This window comes from Protopterus annectens, chromosome 6.part1 (genome assembly GCF_019279795.1).
Source record: "Protopterus annectens isolate FY-2018-M chromosome 6.part1, PAN1.0, whole genome shotgun sequence".
Lineage (NCBI taxonomy): Eukaryota > Metazoa > Chordata > Ceratodontiformes > Protopteridae > Protopterus > Protopterus annectens.
In genome coordinates, this window is record NC_056738.1 from 155,441,676 (window position 1) to 155,459,185 (window position 17,510).

The following is a 17,510-nucleotide window of genomic DNA, read 5'->3' on the forward strand; positions in this document are numbered from 1 at the left end:
ACAATGCCATTCTTTTTCATGACCTGGAACATTGGTGCACAGCATTCATTTTCACTTTCAAGTACACCAAGTTCCTGAATTCTATTTTGTTCTTCCCCTGCTTCACACTGCATAGGAAATGGCACTCTTCTTCATGTGATCAAGGCATATGAGACAACATTTGGCTTTAATTTTATGTTTTTACTGGGTCACCATTGGAAAAGCCTAACTTTACCAAACACATCCATGCTGACTTTGTTTATCTTGGCAGTCGGCCCCATTTCCCATGCTACAATTCTGCTGAGTAGACTATTTGTGTGTGGACCATCCAGCATGTAAGGCCAGAACTCATCCGTGTGGACCCTTCCTGGTAAATTTAGAAATCTAACAATGCTTTTGAGTTTGCCCACAAGATTATGTATTTGTGTCTCAGCTTCACACAACTACAAGTTAATCAAAATGTTTCTATAGGTCACATGTAGCATCAGAGTGACATCAATCCCTGTATCAGTCTTGATATTCAAATTCCATGAATGGGGAGTTTTTCTGGTCAGTCATCAAGTTTGAGAAAAACACTTTCTGAACATTATTTTCCATTTTGTCTTGCAAATGACAGTAACATGTTTCAATATTTTACATTTCTTATACCCTCCTCATGCTGCACACTTCTCTGATTCATCATCATGACAGATATGCCCTATTCTTGTACCAGGTTTGCATTGTTTGCTTTTTTGCACATATTTACTTTGATTTGTGCAATTTTTCTTTTTAAACTTCCTGTTTTCTCTGTGTTTTACCCCTCATACTCTATTTTCCATATTAATGCTAACTAGAAATGTGGTTAGGGTGAGGCAAATGAGGGCAGCTGCCTTAAGAGCAAGGGTCAGGGGACACTATAGGATTATGCTGATTGTGAGATAGAGTATTACCAGCAGAAGTGCATGCTGATATAGCATGTGTGGTCAAGGCTGAAGCATTAATTCCTGAATGCCAGTATTGTACTACCACCTGATCAGCATCTTCCCTGTGTGGTATTTATGCTGTGGCACTTGGTATGTTTGCAGCAAGTGACTTCAAGTTGGGGGATGCACCTGATCAAGGAACTAAACAGGTGCCAGAAAAGTTAAGTTCAGCTTTGATGCTAGTATTTTTTTTTCTTTACTAGTTCAGTCTCCCACTAGCTACTAGCTGTTTTTTCCAAAGTTAAATTCACCTCTGTTTGCAACTTTTATATATACAGCCCTATTACAGTTCTGTCTCTAATCTGTTAATATTCATTTCATTAAACTCTTCTTACAAAAGTTTTTACTTTTGGCTTGCATGCATCTGTGGAAATCTGCCCTTTCATAATAAGTATTTATTTTTGTCAAAAAAAAAAATTCACCAAGCTTATAGGTTCATAGGTTCATACTAGGCTATCTGCCCTAGGGCATTTATAAGCCTAGTCAGAGTGTGTTTGGCTTTCGCCACCCATTTTAAATTAAATTTTTTATGCCCTTTTTCAAGGTTAGTATACTGTGCCTCTGTCTAACAGTGACACAGAAGTGATACCCAGGGTAAACCTACGATCTCCCATCCACTCATCAAGATTCCTCTTGAAGAGAGACAATGAGGGACTCTGCCTAACCTGGACTGGGATTTTATTCCAGAGTGAAGGGAGCCTCTGGGTTATGAATCTGTCCCTCCAGCATGTCCTATTTATTTCAGTGCTGATTTTCAAGTCTCTCGAGCGTGTAGCTCGATGGGATTTGGATTTTCTGAGGTGCAGCATGTCCATTAATTCCGGGTTGGACATGGCTTTATACGTCAGGCACAGATTGCCTCTGAGCAGGCAGTATGCCACTGAGTAGAGCTGGAGTTTCTTTAACCGGGCAGCATATGGCATCTGTTTGAGCCCTTTGATCCTCTTGGTGAGGTACTTTTAGGGTCTTTCCAGTTGCTGCAGGTGTCTGGTAAGGTACATCCCAAAAGTGGCATTGTACTCAATTATGGGCCTGATGAGGGATGAGTAAAGAGGCACGATGACCTCCCCTGATCTAGATGTGAATCCCTTCATGATTAGGTGGGCTATATAAAATGTTTTTCTAACCACTTTGGCCACGTGGTTGTCAAATAAGAGATTGCTATCAACTTGGGCACCCAGGTCCCTAATTACTTCTTCTGTACTTAATGGATTACTACCTATGTGGTAATTTGTGGGCACTTTGTTTTTGCCAAAGGGATGACTATACACTTTTTGGCGTTTAGCTTGAGGCCATGGCTCTGGCACCAGTTGTCTGTTTCTATGAGGCCCTTTTGGAGGATGCTTGTGTCGGCTGGAGTGTCGATTATGGCGCCCAGTTTGCAGTCATCTGCAAACTTGGTCAGCCACAGTCCTTCCGTGTTGGCCTGTACCTCCGAGAAATATATACTGAACAAGACAGGTCCCAGGACTGAGCCTTGTGGGACGCCACTTGTAACTGGTTTGGAGTCTAACATAGCTCCAGCAATTCTAACCATGTGGGTTCTGTCCTTGAGCCAGTTTGCAACCCATCTAGTGACATAGGGGTTTATATTTAAGCTGGTGAGCTTATCTATAATGCCCGAGTGGGGTATTGTATCGAAGGCTTTTGCGAGGTCCAGGTAGGCTGTGTGGACCACCTTCCCCTTGTCAATGGCCTTGGTGACTGTTTCAAAGAAATCAACCAGGTTTAAGAGGCAGGATCTGCCCTTAACAAAGCCAAACTGGGTAGGATCCAGTGTCTGTAGGCCCCCAATATCTTTATTTATAAGGTCCATGATGATCCTTTCCATAGCTTTGCAGACCAAGCTAGTCAGGCTTATGGGGCGATAGTTTCCAGGATCCGTTGAGGCACCACCTTTGTGGAGAGGGACCACTGTTGCTGTACGCCACTCTTTGGGTACATATCCTGTAGTAAGGCTGAGATTGAACAGTAGTTTTATGTTTGGGTTTAGCTCTTCTTGGAGTTCATGTAGGACGCAGCCCAGGATACCGTCTGGTCCCATTGATGCTGTGTTTTTTTGCTTTGGAGAGGGCAGCTCTTACCTGAGCATCTGAGATATCAGGGGGGGCAGCACTCTGCTGGGATAGATATTTGCCCTTTTGGTGGGGAGGGGGGGGAGAAGTTTGTGCTGAACCTGTCAGCTAGGATGTTGGCAATGTCTGTGGGTTTGGTGTATTTTTTGTCATTTTGGACTAATTCTGAGCATATCTGGGAATTTCCACCCAGGTTCCTAACATAACTAAAGAAAGCCTTGTGATTATCCTTAGTGTCCTGTGTAATTTTTCTCTCGAAGCTGGCCTTAGATGATTTTATGAGTGCCCGTAATTTTTTGCTAATACTGATCAGAGATGCCTTCCCTTTTATGAATTGCTAACTGATATGTAATACTGCCCCTCTGAGGATGAAAACAAACTGCTTTCACTTCCTTTCCTATAGCATACAACAAGTGTTTGTCTGAATTTCTTAGGCTTCTGTGACTACCTTGGTTGCTTTTCTAAAATGTGCAAACTTCTGCTTCCATAACTGGTCTAGGAAATGGCTTTGCAAAGTCCGGGTGGGTTAAAAGTTTTAATACTCTATGAAAAATCAGTTTCTAGGGCAAGACATCTGAAAATAGATAAAATCACCTCTTTGTGAAGTAAAACTATTGATTCACAGTGCAAACTGCTTATTCTGAGCATGGTGGATGCTACTCAACTCATCGGAAGATTTCTCTAACTAGAATGGCGTTTTCAGTTTAAGTTTATGAAAACAACACTGGTTCTGATGCCTTGTCACAAAACAGACTTTACAGTCATGCTGTCAGGCAGTGTTAGTAATATCAGAAATCACTAGCATTTGCATTAAAACAAAAATTTAATGTTGTACAAAATGGCAACACAGTAAGAATAATGTTAACAGTTTGCTTATCACAAACACACTAACAACTGACCAACCAAACTCAGGACTAATCATTTTTATTTTAATAGTAGTTCACTGGAGTGATCAGAGGTTAGTTCCCAGAAGTTTGATTTTTTCCTCAGCTCAAAAAAGACAATTCAAAATAATCATCCAACAACAAATAATTACTTCCATCATATCCAGCCTGTTCTGAGTGTTGAATCATAGCTCTGATTTCTATCATAAAAGAGCATCAGTCAACGTCATGATGAGACATCAGTTCTAAGGTACTCCTGCAATACAAATACCTTGAGGAAGTCACTACAGATTGATGTATTGACATTTAGAGTACCGCAATACACTACACATTGTCATGGCTTCAAAGACTATCTTGGGTATTTTATTTCATTCTCGTAGTCATATGAACTATGAGCCAGAAGGCTCCTGACTACATGACGCACATTGACCAATGTATGTAGCAGTGACTGAAGAGAAGTTTGCAGCAACAAGTGTATGACATTACTGATCTCTGCATTCATTCATGGAGCAATACATAATTTGTGTGTGTGTGTGTGTGTGTGTGTGTGTGTGTGTGTGTGTGTGTGTGTGTGTGTGTGCGCACACATGCATGTTGTTTTACTGCTACTGTGGGTTAAGGTGTAGTCTCGGGTACTCTATGCTGACATTTCTCTGAAATCATCTGGGCACTGCACAAGAGTGTACAGTTAGGGTTCAGAGGATTAGACTTCAGTCATGCAGATAGAGAGATTCCAGGAATGTATACAGTAAGATAATATATATTTGGGGGGGGTGTAGTATATCAGTGCATTATGAAGCTCAAGAGTCACAAATCATTAAGGATATTATCCTTAATATCTTATGAATGCTTTTTTTTCTTTGGAGGGATACCTTATATGTACCTTTTAACAGGAAATGTAATACAAAACACATTATCAACAGTATTTATAAAACACAGTATCAGCAGTATTTATTCAATATATATATTCAGTTTATTGTAAGCATAAGCTTTTGCTAGTGTGGAGGTATTCCAAGCTATTGCATGTACAAACAATCGCATCTTAAGAAGATTTTTCTCTGGACCGTTGGTTAGGATTGGTTGAGAGATATGAAGGGGGGGTGTGGAAGCATAGCCATCAACAAATTGTAATATTATGCATTATTTGTTGGAATGTGTTGGTTTTGTACATTGTATTGCTCATGAGGTTGGGTGATCAGTTAGTGCTTCAAATGGTTGTACGTGATTAATTTAGTATATATTGAAGTGTCTTGTATACATAAACATGCATATTGTCAATGACACTTTTTTAGGTAACACTTCATCACATCATCATCTTTCCTACAATTGGTTTTGTACAAGTTTCCCACAGACACCACTAATCAAGAAGGTTATCGGAAAGGAAAAAAGTAAACTGCACATCTTTCCTCTCACACCATTGATAATCTTAGCAATTCCTCACCAGTGACACTAGCGAGTACATTTGTTAGCGATGGAAGAGGGTGCTGGTGTCGAATCACACATTTGAAAGTTATCTGCGCTGTAAAGAAACCATAACAAATAGTGTAATTGTCTTCACCATGTAATGATTATGTGATGCGTTATTGAATGTTTAATCTGCTTGACTGATTCTGCAGTACCTAATATTAAAGCTTTGTGCAGGTAATGTGTCTTATTCTGTAGTATTGTATTTCAGCCCCTCAGTCTCTGTATACACTGTGACTCTCTGTAAGGTACTTAAGCAGACCACTGGTTTCAGGTTACTTCTCAAGCTAGGCACTTGCGCCTAGTGAGTACTATCTATTGCTTGGGTAAATAAAATGTAATCTGAAAGCAAATCATTCAGGAACCTGTCATCGGATTGCATTTATGTTGTTTGTCTTTCGGCTTTTCCCGGTTAGGGGTCGCCACAGTGGAACTCCGGTCAGCTGTTTGGCAGTAGATTTTTATGGTGCTGAGGTGCCAGCCCGATGCCCAACTTTCAACGAAGGCACGCCCATTCACGCATGTCTTTCGAACGCCATTCGACCTCGGGGTGGACATGCAGACTCTACACAGAAGGTGCTCCAGCCGAGAATCGAAAGGGGGAGCATCTTGGTGTGAGGCGACAACGCTACCGCTACACCACCTTTATAGTTTACTAAAAATAGAACATTTTTGTCACAGAGTAAGAGGAAAGGATTTTGTTTTGGATATTGAATTTGACATTGTAATCAGGAGAGAGTGCCAAAGATATATGTTATTATGAGAATCTAGAACATTTTAAAGAAAAGCTCAGTTTTCCTCACCTGAATTTCCTGTTGGCTGTTGAGGTGCTAGACTTTGCACACGTGGAGTTTTGAGGATAACTATCTTTGTTAAAATGTGATTTATTTTGTCCCTTAGTGGAGTTTGTTTTTTATTTTTCATCTCAGTAATAGGTAGTCAAAAAAGTAGGGGTGAGGTTTCCATGTCTATTTGCTCACTCCAATAAATATTTTTTTTCTAAAGTTGAATACATCATAAATATTAAATATATTCTATAGTCCCAGTGTCTCTGTATTTGTGTACAGTGTCTCCATATAGGTCTGTTAATTATACCTCAAGAAAGCTTGACTCAACTGAAAAATAATTGTCAAAAATAATATTGCCACTAGATGGCAGTGCAGGCTTTGTTATAGTTAGCATACCCTGCAACTAATGTAATTTTTTTATTGTCTGTATTCAAATAATACTGTATTCTATAAGATGTATGGCTGTTGTAAAGAAGAATGATGCACATCTGAAACAGAATCAAATTCAGTGCTGTTTTTTTCTGTTAGAGTAAAATGTTTGAAAAGTAACAACTTGATTTTGATGCAAAAATTCTCAGAGAAAGCGTATCTCTAGCTCATCTAGGTGCCCAGCAGTGACATTTTTTATCTAAAAATACACTGTTGAAGACGTGCAGTACTAGAGAAAGCCAATGTCATGCCAATAACAGCCATGAATGATAGTGGAAGGTGTGATTAAAATTCATGCTTATGAAAATACATATAATAGAGGAGGCACATCTGCACCATTACTGAGTCTTAATAATAAACGGGTTGTGAGACATACTCAGTTTTTACATTTTGCAATGAATTCTAACTTTATTTAAAAGATGTATATTATGTGTAACAGAAACAACACTTGTTTAAAACTTACTTCATTTTTATGGGCTTGATAGTGGTAAATAGATAAATTAGTAAATAAAAGTCTGGTGACTTCACTCCAGATGATGCTTTGGTCTACCAGTTATTGTGAAGTAAAGTGGCAGCTGACAGTATCAGTGTGTCTTAAACTAACCTAGTTTTATTAATTAATTACCTAAACATACACACGTATAATCTGGAAAGCACTGTATTATAAGACAAAAGACATTCAATTAAGTCTGCTGATTCCTTTAATTCTGCTTACATTTTCAGTAAAAAATCTTTTTAAACTAGTTTGAAGTTGGCAGGGATGAATTGAATTTAGGAATGTGGAATGAGGGCTATCTGGATACGAGGGCCAGGGTATAGCTTTACTCACTCATACTAATAAGCAGAGCCTGCTCTCACAGATTCATAAGACAGATGTGCTTTTTGCTTTCTCGTCTCTTTTCTCAATGATTTAAATCATTGGGAAAAAAATGTTTTCATTTGTTTATGTTTTACTTTTTGTCTTGAAACTTCAGGTGGCTGATGACCGTCATGCTCTGCTTTCAGCAAATTAATGATGAATGCTTGCTGAATTGTCTTTAAAAAATAGCCTGATGTTATTTTGTTTTGCTTAAGTAGGCTGAGCAGAACCCTGGGAAAACAAGCATGGTGTCGGGTTCTGAAAAAGAACAAGATGGCAACCGAAGGGTATTTCATTTTTGACTTGGCCCTTAGCTGCTGGGTGCTCCTTATATGCTTCTGTTAGGCTGCTCTGAGGTGCCTGTCAAGTAGTCTGTTTGCTGTGTGTTGCATGCATGCTTCTTAGGTGTTGCTTTTTCTGCTTTTTTTTTAAGTAAATGTGCTACCATCAGAACTGTATACTTTTGATTTTCTCTGTCTTCGCCTTCTACATTTGTGAAGTTACTGTGGTCACACTGATCCTCTGACTTGGAGTGCAGGTGAGCAGTTTTTATCTGCAATATCCAACTTTGCTAGTGGTAAGAGTCCTATTTTCCAGGCTTCTATTGCAATTCCCTAAGGACTGATTGATTTTTCCTTGTCATTTTCATGTTCTTTGGATCTTAGGCCTTCCTGCTTGAGTCCAGTCCTCTTGTAAGCCTTTAAATTAGCCAGTCTGATAAAATTTAAAATGTACACTAATTATCCTGTTTAGATGACATGAAGCATTATAAAATGTAACTCTAAATTTTATTTTAAACCATATTGCAAGGAAATGCTGTTCCCCATTTTATAACTTTACTTGTAGGCTTAATTGATATTCTAATATGTTTGTATTTAAAAGCTCCAGGTGGTGTGCTCATTTGTAAATCACTAAGAAATACATTTTTACTTGCTGACAACTAGATGTACCATTAGCAATAAAATAAATTGTTTGTTGTAGGTAACTGATAGTTACATTGTCCTACTTACAAACAGGTGAGAAGGGTACCTGGTTCCAGTGGCCATCTCCACAAAACGGAGGATGGAGATTGGGAATGGAGTGATGATGAAATGGATGAGAAGAGTGAAGAAGGGCAGGCAGCAGTATCACAAGAACGGGTAAGAAGCTTTCCATGATCGTAGCGTACAACCTGTTCGACTTAAAAAGCTTGATTATCATTATGTTTTGGTGGAATCTGCTGCTGCATATGTAATTAAAAACATTGTAGTGCATGGAGTGCGATGATTGCATTCAGATATTCAGAAAAAGACAAATCGGTTAAGTGCTAGTGTAGTGCAAGACCCAATCGTAACAAATGTTAAAACTCTCTGCTTAACTTGTTAGGGTGGAGTCTTGCTCTAGGCACTTACATTCGGCAGTGCATCTGCAAATGACAGGGACAGAATTAAAGCAGATTGGTTTCTGCCTGCTGTCTGTTCTAGTAATGTGTCCCTGACTTATAAACTTGGAAAGTTGATAGAATAACTGAATTAGTGTTGACTTGCATTTTCTGAAAATGTTTGAAACTCAAATGTATGTCATTATTTAATAACGCCAATCCTCGGTGATGTATCAGAAAACCATAGGTTTTATGGGAAAATGACTAAATATGTGAGGCAAATATCTGGATGTTCTGTGAAAATCTGGGCAGTTGAGAGACGTGATAAGATTGGTATAAACATATATATTTTTAAAGTCTTTCTAATATTGTTCACTAAGTGTTTTATGGCTTTGAAAGCCAGCAAAATACTTAGCACTTTTTTTTCTGTATCTAGTAGTACATGGAACAGATACAGCTCCATGCACTGCAAAGAGTTATGAGTGGGTCTCTAATCATAACACTTTATTATGTGTTATTGACATAGATGCCAAGATTTACCTCTTGAGCTTTGCTTTCAAGGTAAATATCTTGGCATCTATGTCTCAAATAAGTAAGTTATAATCAGCGACCCACTCATAATTGTCTGTTTTCAATACTGGTAATGAGATACTTATATTTAATGCAAGTGATACTTTCGAAAAACATTTTGGTTATTGTTTGGTAATGAAGCCTTCTACTTTTCTCTCTTATAGATGTAAATTGTAAGCAGCAAATTACTGGTTTACATGCTTGTTCTGATCACTGAAGATTCTGTGTGAAGTGTTTATGTAGCATCATTATCAGATCAGTCATGGTTTCATTTGGAAAGGAAGAGTCCCCTGAGTAGTTAATCTCTTATTTTCTTGAAGGTTACTTGCCTTATTTTATTATCTTTAGTTATTTAGGAAGGTAATCTGTTCTATTGTGATACTTATTAATGTACTGTTGGTCTACTGTAAGGTTTTATTTGTTCAGTGTATTAGCTAATTTATAGTCATGTTTAGTAATAAGCACACAGCATAAAACTGGACTTGTATATCATTTTATCCTATATCCAGCTAAGTAAATGTCATGGTGTACTGAAATACCTATTTCTTGAATAGAGCTAACCAACCAACATGCATACAGCAGATACCAGGAAAGACATTCAATTTTTGCAAAACTGTGGTAGAAATTCAACATGAGTTAACATTACAAAGCTACTGACATACCTGACAGTAAGAAACTACACAAAAGTAATGTTGATATGATTTCACATAATAATTAGATCAGTAAATAAGATAAATACATTATATAAAAACATATCAACTGCATTTAGTAAATGAACAGTTGGGTAGGTAGGTAACTTGGTCACATTTGAGTCTTTAGCCTAATTAGCTGTTTGTGAACCATTGATATATCTTATTCCAAGAACTGCTGTGCTTCCTTGGGAGGTAACCCCTGCATATGTGATTAGGCCATGTCTAGCTGTGGAGGAGCAACCCCTGTGTCTTTGATTTAAAGGAAGGAGGAGGGTAAGGTACAGCAATGTAGATGACCAATGTTCTTCATTAGATTACAGTAATCCTTACCTGTGGACATAACCTGCCAAAGACAGTGTACTTCCAACCAGTGTCCAAAGATGCAGGTGCCTTCCTAATACACCAGACGTCCACCTGTAGAGAATGTGCTAACGTGAAAGGGACATAACAGGCATGCCAAATCTCAGAAACTTTCCTTTTTCTCTCTCTGTACATATATATGCATATATACGTATAAATGCATATATATATATATATATATATATATATATATATATATATATATATATATTTATTTATTTCATATTTGTTAATCGGGATGCTCCATCTGAGCAGTTATAGCATATTTTCAGTGGAGACCTGAGGGGAAAAGATCTAGTAATAGATGTATAAATAGTAATACAAGAATAAGTAAACAGCATGTTAATACAAGAATAAGAAATATCATAGCTAAGACAGTAAACAAAGGAATATACATACTATGGTTGAAAGGCATTTACCTTACAGAAATTGGAAGAGTTGTTTGTCATATATGGTAGTTATACATAGTGCCATAAGGTTATACACATGTATATTTGTACATATAGACTCTCATCAGCATTGCATCTGGTGTTTCCATACAGTTGGTTTTAGAACAAGATCTTCAGGTATTTAAGTACACCACTGTGGGGACCCTTCCTATTTCTTGTCTATTCTTTCTCAGAAATGTTCATATGCCTGTCAGAAAAGCGATGTGTAATTGTGTGTAACAAATTATGTACAATGGTTTCTATGCTACTTATTTGTTCCATTTGGGAGAGAAAACATTGCTAAATCATGTTTAATTTACCAGCTATTCACCCAGAAGACCGTAGAGTAATCTCATTTTGCATTTATCTTAATATATGTCTTCAGTACTATTTATCCTCCTCTGCTGTGGACCCCTCCTAGATGAAAAAGATGAGGAAATTGTTGAGTGTTCTGTTTGTTGAAAGCTGCACACCCTCCTCTCTCATATATAGTCTATGACTAATTATTCCACTGAGGCATTTTCTCAGCCCCCACATGATCCATCTGCCTTTCCTGCCCCCTCTTGCATTATCCATTTGGATTCTGCTATGCCCTGTGATTCTCACATGTCTGATCATACTGTATGTTTGTCTGAGGCTGGTAATAACTGAGAACAAAGGATTATTTTATCTGAGGGTTAGGGGAGGTATTCACCAGGTCCTTGTAAGAGAGGATGCCAAAGGCTGTCACTCATGGAAGTCAGGTCTGTGGCTTCAAACGTGAATATTACATCTGGATACTCCAAGGGAATGTAAGAAAGCCATATGTAACCCCCTCCTCATGATCCTGTCTAGTCAGAAAGGGAACAAAGAACACTTTTTTTTTAACTTTGCTTAAGGGCTGCTTAAAGCAATTTTCCATATTCTTGTTTTGCATCTTCTTCTTCCACTCCTACCCTTACTAAAAGGAAGAGAGTTCCCTCTTCTGAAGAAGAAGAATTCTCTGATTTTGACAATGAAGGGCTTAATTATGCCTTTCAGATGCCATATCAAATGTGACCCAGCACTTGAATGTGATCTGAGGCAGAGAGCATGCTTTTTTTCCTGACTTCCCTAATGAGGACATTTCTTTTGGTGATAACAGTAGCTAAAATTAAAGATTTTAATTTCCTTGGTGACTTCTTCCTGTATGCCTTTCTCTTTATACTGAGCATTCTTCTAAAGATCTACATCTTGCTACAAGCTTCCATACAGTCTGGATCTATTCACAAACGACATGGCTTGTTTGATATATCACAGCTTCAAGCAACTTTGATTAACTGCCACATTGATGGAGTTTTAATACCTATTTTCTGAGAACTCATTTCAGATATTAAAGGTGGCAAAGAACCTTGCTACTAGGAAATCATACATTAGTAAATGGAAAAGATTTTCTGGTTGGTGCCAAAATAAAAACCAAGACCCTTTTATGGCTAGCATGTCTGTTATTCTGCATTTGCATGAGTTATTATCCACTAGCTTTTCTTACTCCTCTGTCAAAGTTAATTTGTCTTCCATTTCAGCATGTCTGCCCATGGATCCCCCCCTATTTTAATACATTCCTATATCTTAATGATTTTGAAAGACGTTCTGTGTACCCTGTCCACCTAGAAAAATGAGGGAGAAAGGATTCTTCATACTCTGGATGTCCACAGGCAACTACAATATTATCGTGACAGAATTAAAAACTTCAAAATACCGACCATTTATTAATTTCTTATGACGGTAGAAAAAATGATAACCTACATCAAAACAGACCATGTTTCTTAGTTACCTAGTTCCAAATCATTGCTCATGCTATTTCCCTTTGTTATACCTGTATGAAGGAAGGTATCGCCAGCACAGCTATCTGGAATTGTGTAAATAATTATGTAATTTGTGAATATCAACATGATTTATATAAGATGCTTGTGTTACAACTGTATTAGAACTGTATGTCGTGTATATCAAACTGGTTCATACAGACGTGTGTTGAATTTATTTTAATGTATTTTATCAAGTGTTTATGTTTGAAATGCATCCACAGTGTGCCTCGTTGGAAGAGAACACAAATGCACATGCACTATTGTAACTGTCTAAATGTATATATTTTAACAATGGAAACTGGAATATAGAAGGTTAACTTCAATCCATCAATTTTTTTGAAAAAATAGCTGGAATTACATTACTTTATAGGCTATGCAATAAAAGATGGTATATTTCAGTTTTCCAGGCAGCTAGAGAGACAGAGTCTGTGCTGAGAAGCTTTCTGTATTGTCTTCAGAGCCTCTGAAAGCATGAAGGAATGCTTAAGGGAAATTGCACTTGATATAGAGAGCTGCATCTGGAAATACTGTATATGTACGTGTCATCCTCCCAGTGTATGTCCTCACTGGTGCCAGTGGTGAGGATTGAGGCTTCTTGATTACTGGTCCAGTGATGGGGCATCACAATACCTGCCAAAACAGTCAATTCCAGGCAGGGTCAAAACACATTCTACTAAAGCCTTGAATTCTTTAATGGTATTTTGGAAAGGGGTTGACTCTAGAAGTATTTTAGATGCAGCAACTTGGTCCTCTGTATGTACTTTTACAAAGCACTACGGTCTAGATCCCTTTTCATATCTAGAACATGCTTTATTAGGACCATTTTCTAGGGACTCCTGGACCTCAGCCTTCATCATCCAGCCATTGTAAGCTATGGTAATCTACCCATACAGCTTAGGCTAATGCAGCAGTGATCAAATGACGACCATAGTACAGTTGTGTAAGTAAAACGTATTATAGCAGCTGGTACTCAATGATCATTTCTGCAGTATCCAGCCCCCCTTATTTTTATATGTTTTTGTCACCATAGTGTGGACATTGCCTTTTTATTTATCTAACATTGTTCATTTTTCAGGGCTGTAGCCTATCTCTTTCAGTGGGAATGAAAGTTGTCAATGACCTGATGTCAAAACCATTGCTTTTCTACTGCTGTGCTCAAGCTGACAACTGCTTGGACACGTGGACTATACTCTTAAGCTTTGGGAACTGGGCAGCTGGTATATACTATGCATGATGTAACCACATTGCTTTAAGCAACTGCAGCAGTGATTATGTGAAAATCTACTGTAATAGTAAGCTTACTTACTCGGCTGTAGTTTTCTCCTTCCATTGATCATGAGAAGAAGAACATTTCTCAGGTGTCTTCAGGTGTCAATCCAGCTCGCTCACTGACTCGGCTACTGATGGGATCCTTTGCTGGAGCCAGACCTGGTTCCACAATCCACTCATCGGTGTCTTTTGGTCCCTCTGGTGTAGCTCCTAGAGAAACCACTAGGGACCAAGAGTTAGACATGTCTTCTGTTGCTGTTGGTTTGTCCTCAGTGGGGAAGGGAAAACACCTCTGGTTAGTCCTGGCTGAAGGAGCAGATTAAATCTTACCTCTTCACTCACCTATGGTGCCTGATTCTTGGGCTATTGCCCCTGTCATGGGTCAGTCTTTTTTCAAGGGGTATCCCAGGAATAGAAAGCAAATAGTTAAGAATGTGACTTCTGTTTCTCTCACTGTGAACAGTGAAGACTTGTTGGATTTTGCTAAGGGATTGCATTCAGCCTTTAATGTTTTAAATCTTGTTTATTCACTGACTTCAAATAGAAAATTAATTTTCTCTGTCTCTTTCGGACACTGATTTTCGGTAAGAAGTGCAGAGGCTGAAAGGGGAATATTTTCTTTCAGTTAATTCTCCTCAAGCTGAAGATTCTGATTCTTAGGAAAGTGTTTCTTCAGATTTCCTTCCAGTAGAGTTTTTTTTTCCTGAAATTATAGTTAAAATCTAAGATTGTTTCAGTAAGAGCAGAATAAAATCCCTGTCTCCCTGAAAAGGTATTATAATTTGTCGCAACCATATTTTCTTCGGCCTGCAGCTGTCCCTCCTGTTTTATCAGCTTTGGAGGAAGTTTTCTTGACAGTTTTAGTATGCCTGATTGTTGACCTTTTGTTCCTAAAAAGTCAGACAGGTTATACAAAGTATCTCAAACATTAATATATATTTTTTTCTAATCCCAAATCAGATCCTGCAATTACTTCCATATCAAAGCCATCTACTGCTAAAAATACTGTGAATGCATATCCCATTGTCTCTGACAAGGCTGGCAAAGATGTTCATAGATTTGGGAAGAACGCTTATTCTTCTGTTACTCCATCGTTTAAGCTCTGAACTGTCATTTTCACATGTTAAAATATTTTATTGGCTTCTTTTGAGAATATGAGGAATTTAGCTGTTAACTTTCCTTACTCAAAAGTTAAAACTCCATTTAATTCTTTAATTGTCTCTACTTCTCAGGTAAGCGAATACTCTTATGTTTGTGCTGATATTATATACAGAGTTGAGGCTACTGATTCAGTTGTGAGAAAATTTGCTTAGTTACATTATCACAACTTACCAGAAGATGATAAAGCTGAAATTTTAAATTTTACCCTGGACAGTGATGTTCTGCATGGCTGTTCTGTTGCTGAGGTCTATACAAGATTTGATGAAAGAGGGAAATTGATTCAAGAGGTTGCCCTCCTTTGCTAAGTTCAGTAGAATAAACTTTCTTTCTATTTCAGGACCCATTTTTCAGAAGCAAAATACACAGTCTTAGCAAAGTTCAGATGAATAGAATTTTAGAAAAGCAATGTTAAGGAGGCTCAGAGAAGAAATGATGAGCCTCCCAGAACCAAGGAAGCTGAACAAGTCAAAATGACTATTTGCCCATGGGTTCATAGGTAAGTACTAGGCTATCAGCCCAAGGGCCTAAGTAAGCCTAGCCAACAAGGTTCCCTGACTTACACCACCCAGGAAAGTTAATTTCCTGTGCCCCTGTCGAGCAGAGACACAGAAGTGATCCCGGGGTGTATTTCCTATTTCTCATCTACTCATCAAGATTTTTCTTGAAGAGTGCTAATGAGGAACTTTGCTTGACATAGATGGGTAGCTTGTTCCAGAGTATAGGAAGTCTCTGGGACAGGAATCTATCCCTCCAGCATATCCTGTTTATTGTTGTGACAAGGTTTAAGTCCCTAAAGCATGTAGCTCAGAGGGATTGGGATTTCTTTAGGTGTAGCATGTCCAACAGCTCTGGGTTTAATATAGCTTTATGTGTTAGGCAGATATCCCCTTGGAGTAGGCAATGTGCTATAGAATAAAGCTGGAATTTTTTGAGATGGTCAGTGTAGGGCATCTCCTTGAGGCCAGTAATCCTCTTTGTGAGGTACTTCTGTGGGTTTTACAGCTGCTGCAGATGTCTTGTGAGGTGTATTCCAAAAGGGGCATTGTACTCTATAATTGGTCTAATGAGTGCCGAGTAGAGGGGAACAATGACTTATTTTTTCCTGGATGAGAACCCTTTTGTGATGAGGTGTGCCACATAGAAGGATTTCCTGACTACTGTGGTGATGTGATTATCAAAGGAGAGACTATTGTCCACCTGGGTCCCAAGGTCTCTTATCACACATTCGGCATTAAGTAGACTGCCATTTATGTGGTAGTTCATGGGTGCAGAGTTTTTACCAAAGAGGATGACATTGCACTTTTTGGCATTGAGCTTGAGGCCATGCATCTGACACCAGGCATCTGTCTCAGTGAGGCCCTTCTGTAGGATGTCGATATCATTTGGGGACTCGACTATGGCTCCTAGTTTGCAGTCATCTGTGACCTTCGTTAGCCAGATGCCTTCTGTGTTAGCCTGTACTTCGGAGAAGTAGATACCAAACAGGAGAGGTCCCAGACTGAACCCTGTGGTACTCCACTTGTCACCGGTTTAAAGTCAGATTTGGAGTCTGCAGCTTTTACAGTGTGGGTTCCGTCAGTGAGCCAGTTGGCAACCCATCTTGTGACTTAGGGATTTATACCTAGTTTAGTGAGTTTAGCTATAATTCCAGAATTGGGGATGGTGTCGAAAGCCTTGGCGAGGTCAAGATAGGCAGTGTGAACTGTCTACGGCTTTGGTGACTGCCTTAAAGAAGTCGATCAGGTGCAGAAGGCATGATCTGCCTTTCACAAACCCGAAATGGGTGGCGTCTAGAGTTTGGACGTTATCAATGTCTTTGTTTGTCAGTTCCATGATGATATGTTCCATGGCCTTGCAGACCAGGCTCATCAGGCTAATAGGGTGATAGTTCTCAGGATCAGTGGTGGCTCCCCCTTTGTGGAGTGGGATAACTGTCGCTGTGAGCCATTCAGTGGGCACAAAGCCTGACGTGAGGCTATGATTCAACATGGTGCTTAGGTGGGGAGCCAGTTTGTTCTGAAGTTCGTGTAAAACACAGCCTGGGATGTTGTCCTGTCCCATGTATGCTGTGTGTTTGGTTTTAGAGAGTGCAGCTTTTACCTGCATAGATGTGATTACAGGGACTCTGCATTCTTCCTTTATAGATATGGGCCCTTTAGGGGGTGGGAGGGGGTAAAGTTAGCACTGCACCTATCTGCCAGGATGTTGGGAATATCAGTTGGTTCTGTCATTTTTGTGCCATTGAGCTGTAACACAGAGCAGATCTGGGTGTTGCCATTGAGATTTTTGACATAGCTATAGAATGCTTTGTGGTTGTCCTTAGAATCAGTGGTGATTTTGTTTTCGTAGCTAGCTTTGGAGGATCTTATAAGGGATCTCGACTTCTTACTGAGGCTGACCAGGGAGC

The 17,510-nt window shown here is 38.9% G+C and overlaps 1 protein-coding gene across 2 annotated transcripts in view; it reads left to right on the forward strand.

Moving 5' to 3' along the window:
* STK39 (serine/threonine kinase 39) overlaps positions 1–17,510 on the forward strand; it is a 2,138,083-nt gene that overhangs the window by 1,053,036 nt on the left and 1,067,537 nt on the right. The window contains exons 11-12 of one of the 2 annotated variants that reach the window (XM_044075594.1): positions 7,659–7,727; positions 8,457–8,579. In XM_044075594.1, coding sequence (XP_043931529.1) covers positions 7,659–7,727; positions 8,457–8,579 — 192 coding nt within the window. The remainder of the gene's footprint in view (positions 1–7,658; positions 7,728–8,456; positions 8,580–17,510) is intronic. The other variant, XM_044075595.1, reaches the window with a different exon arrangement.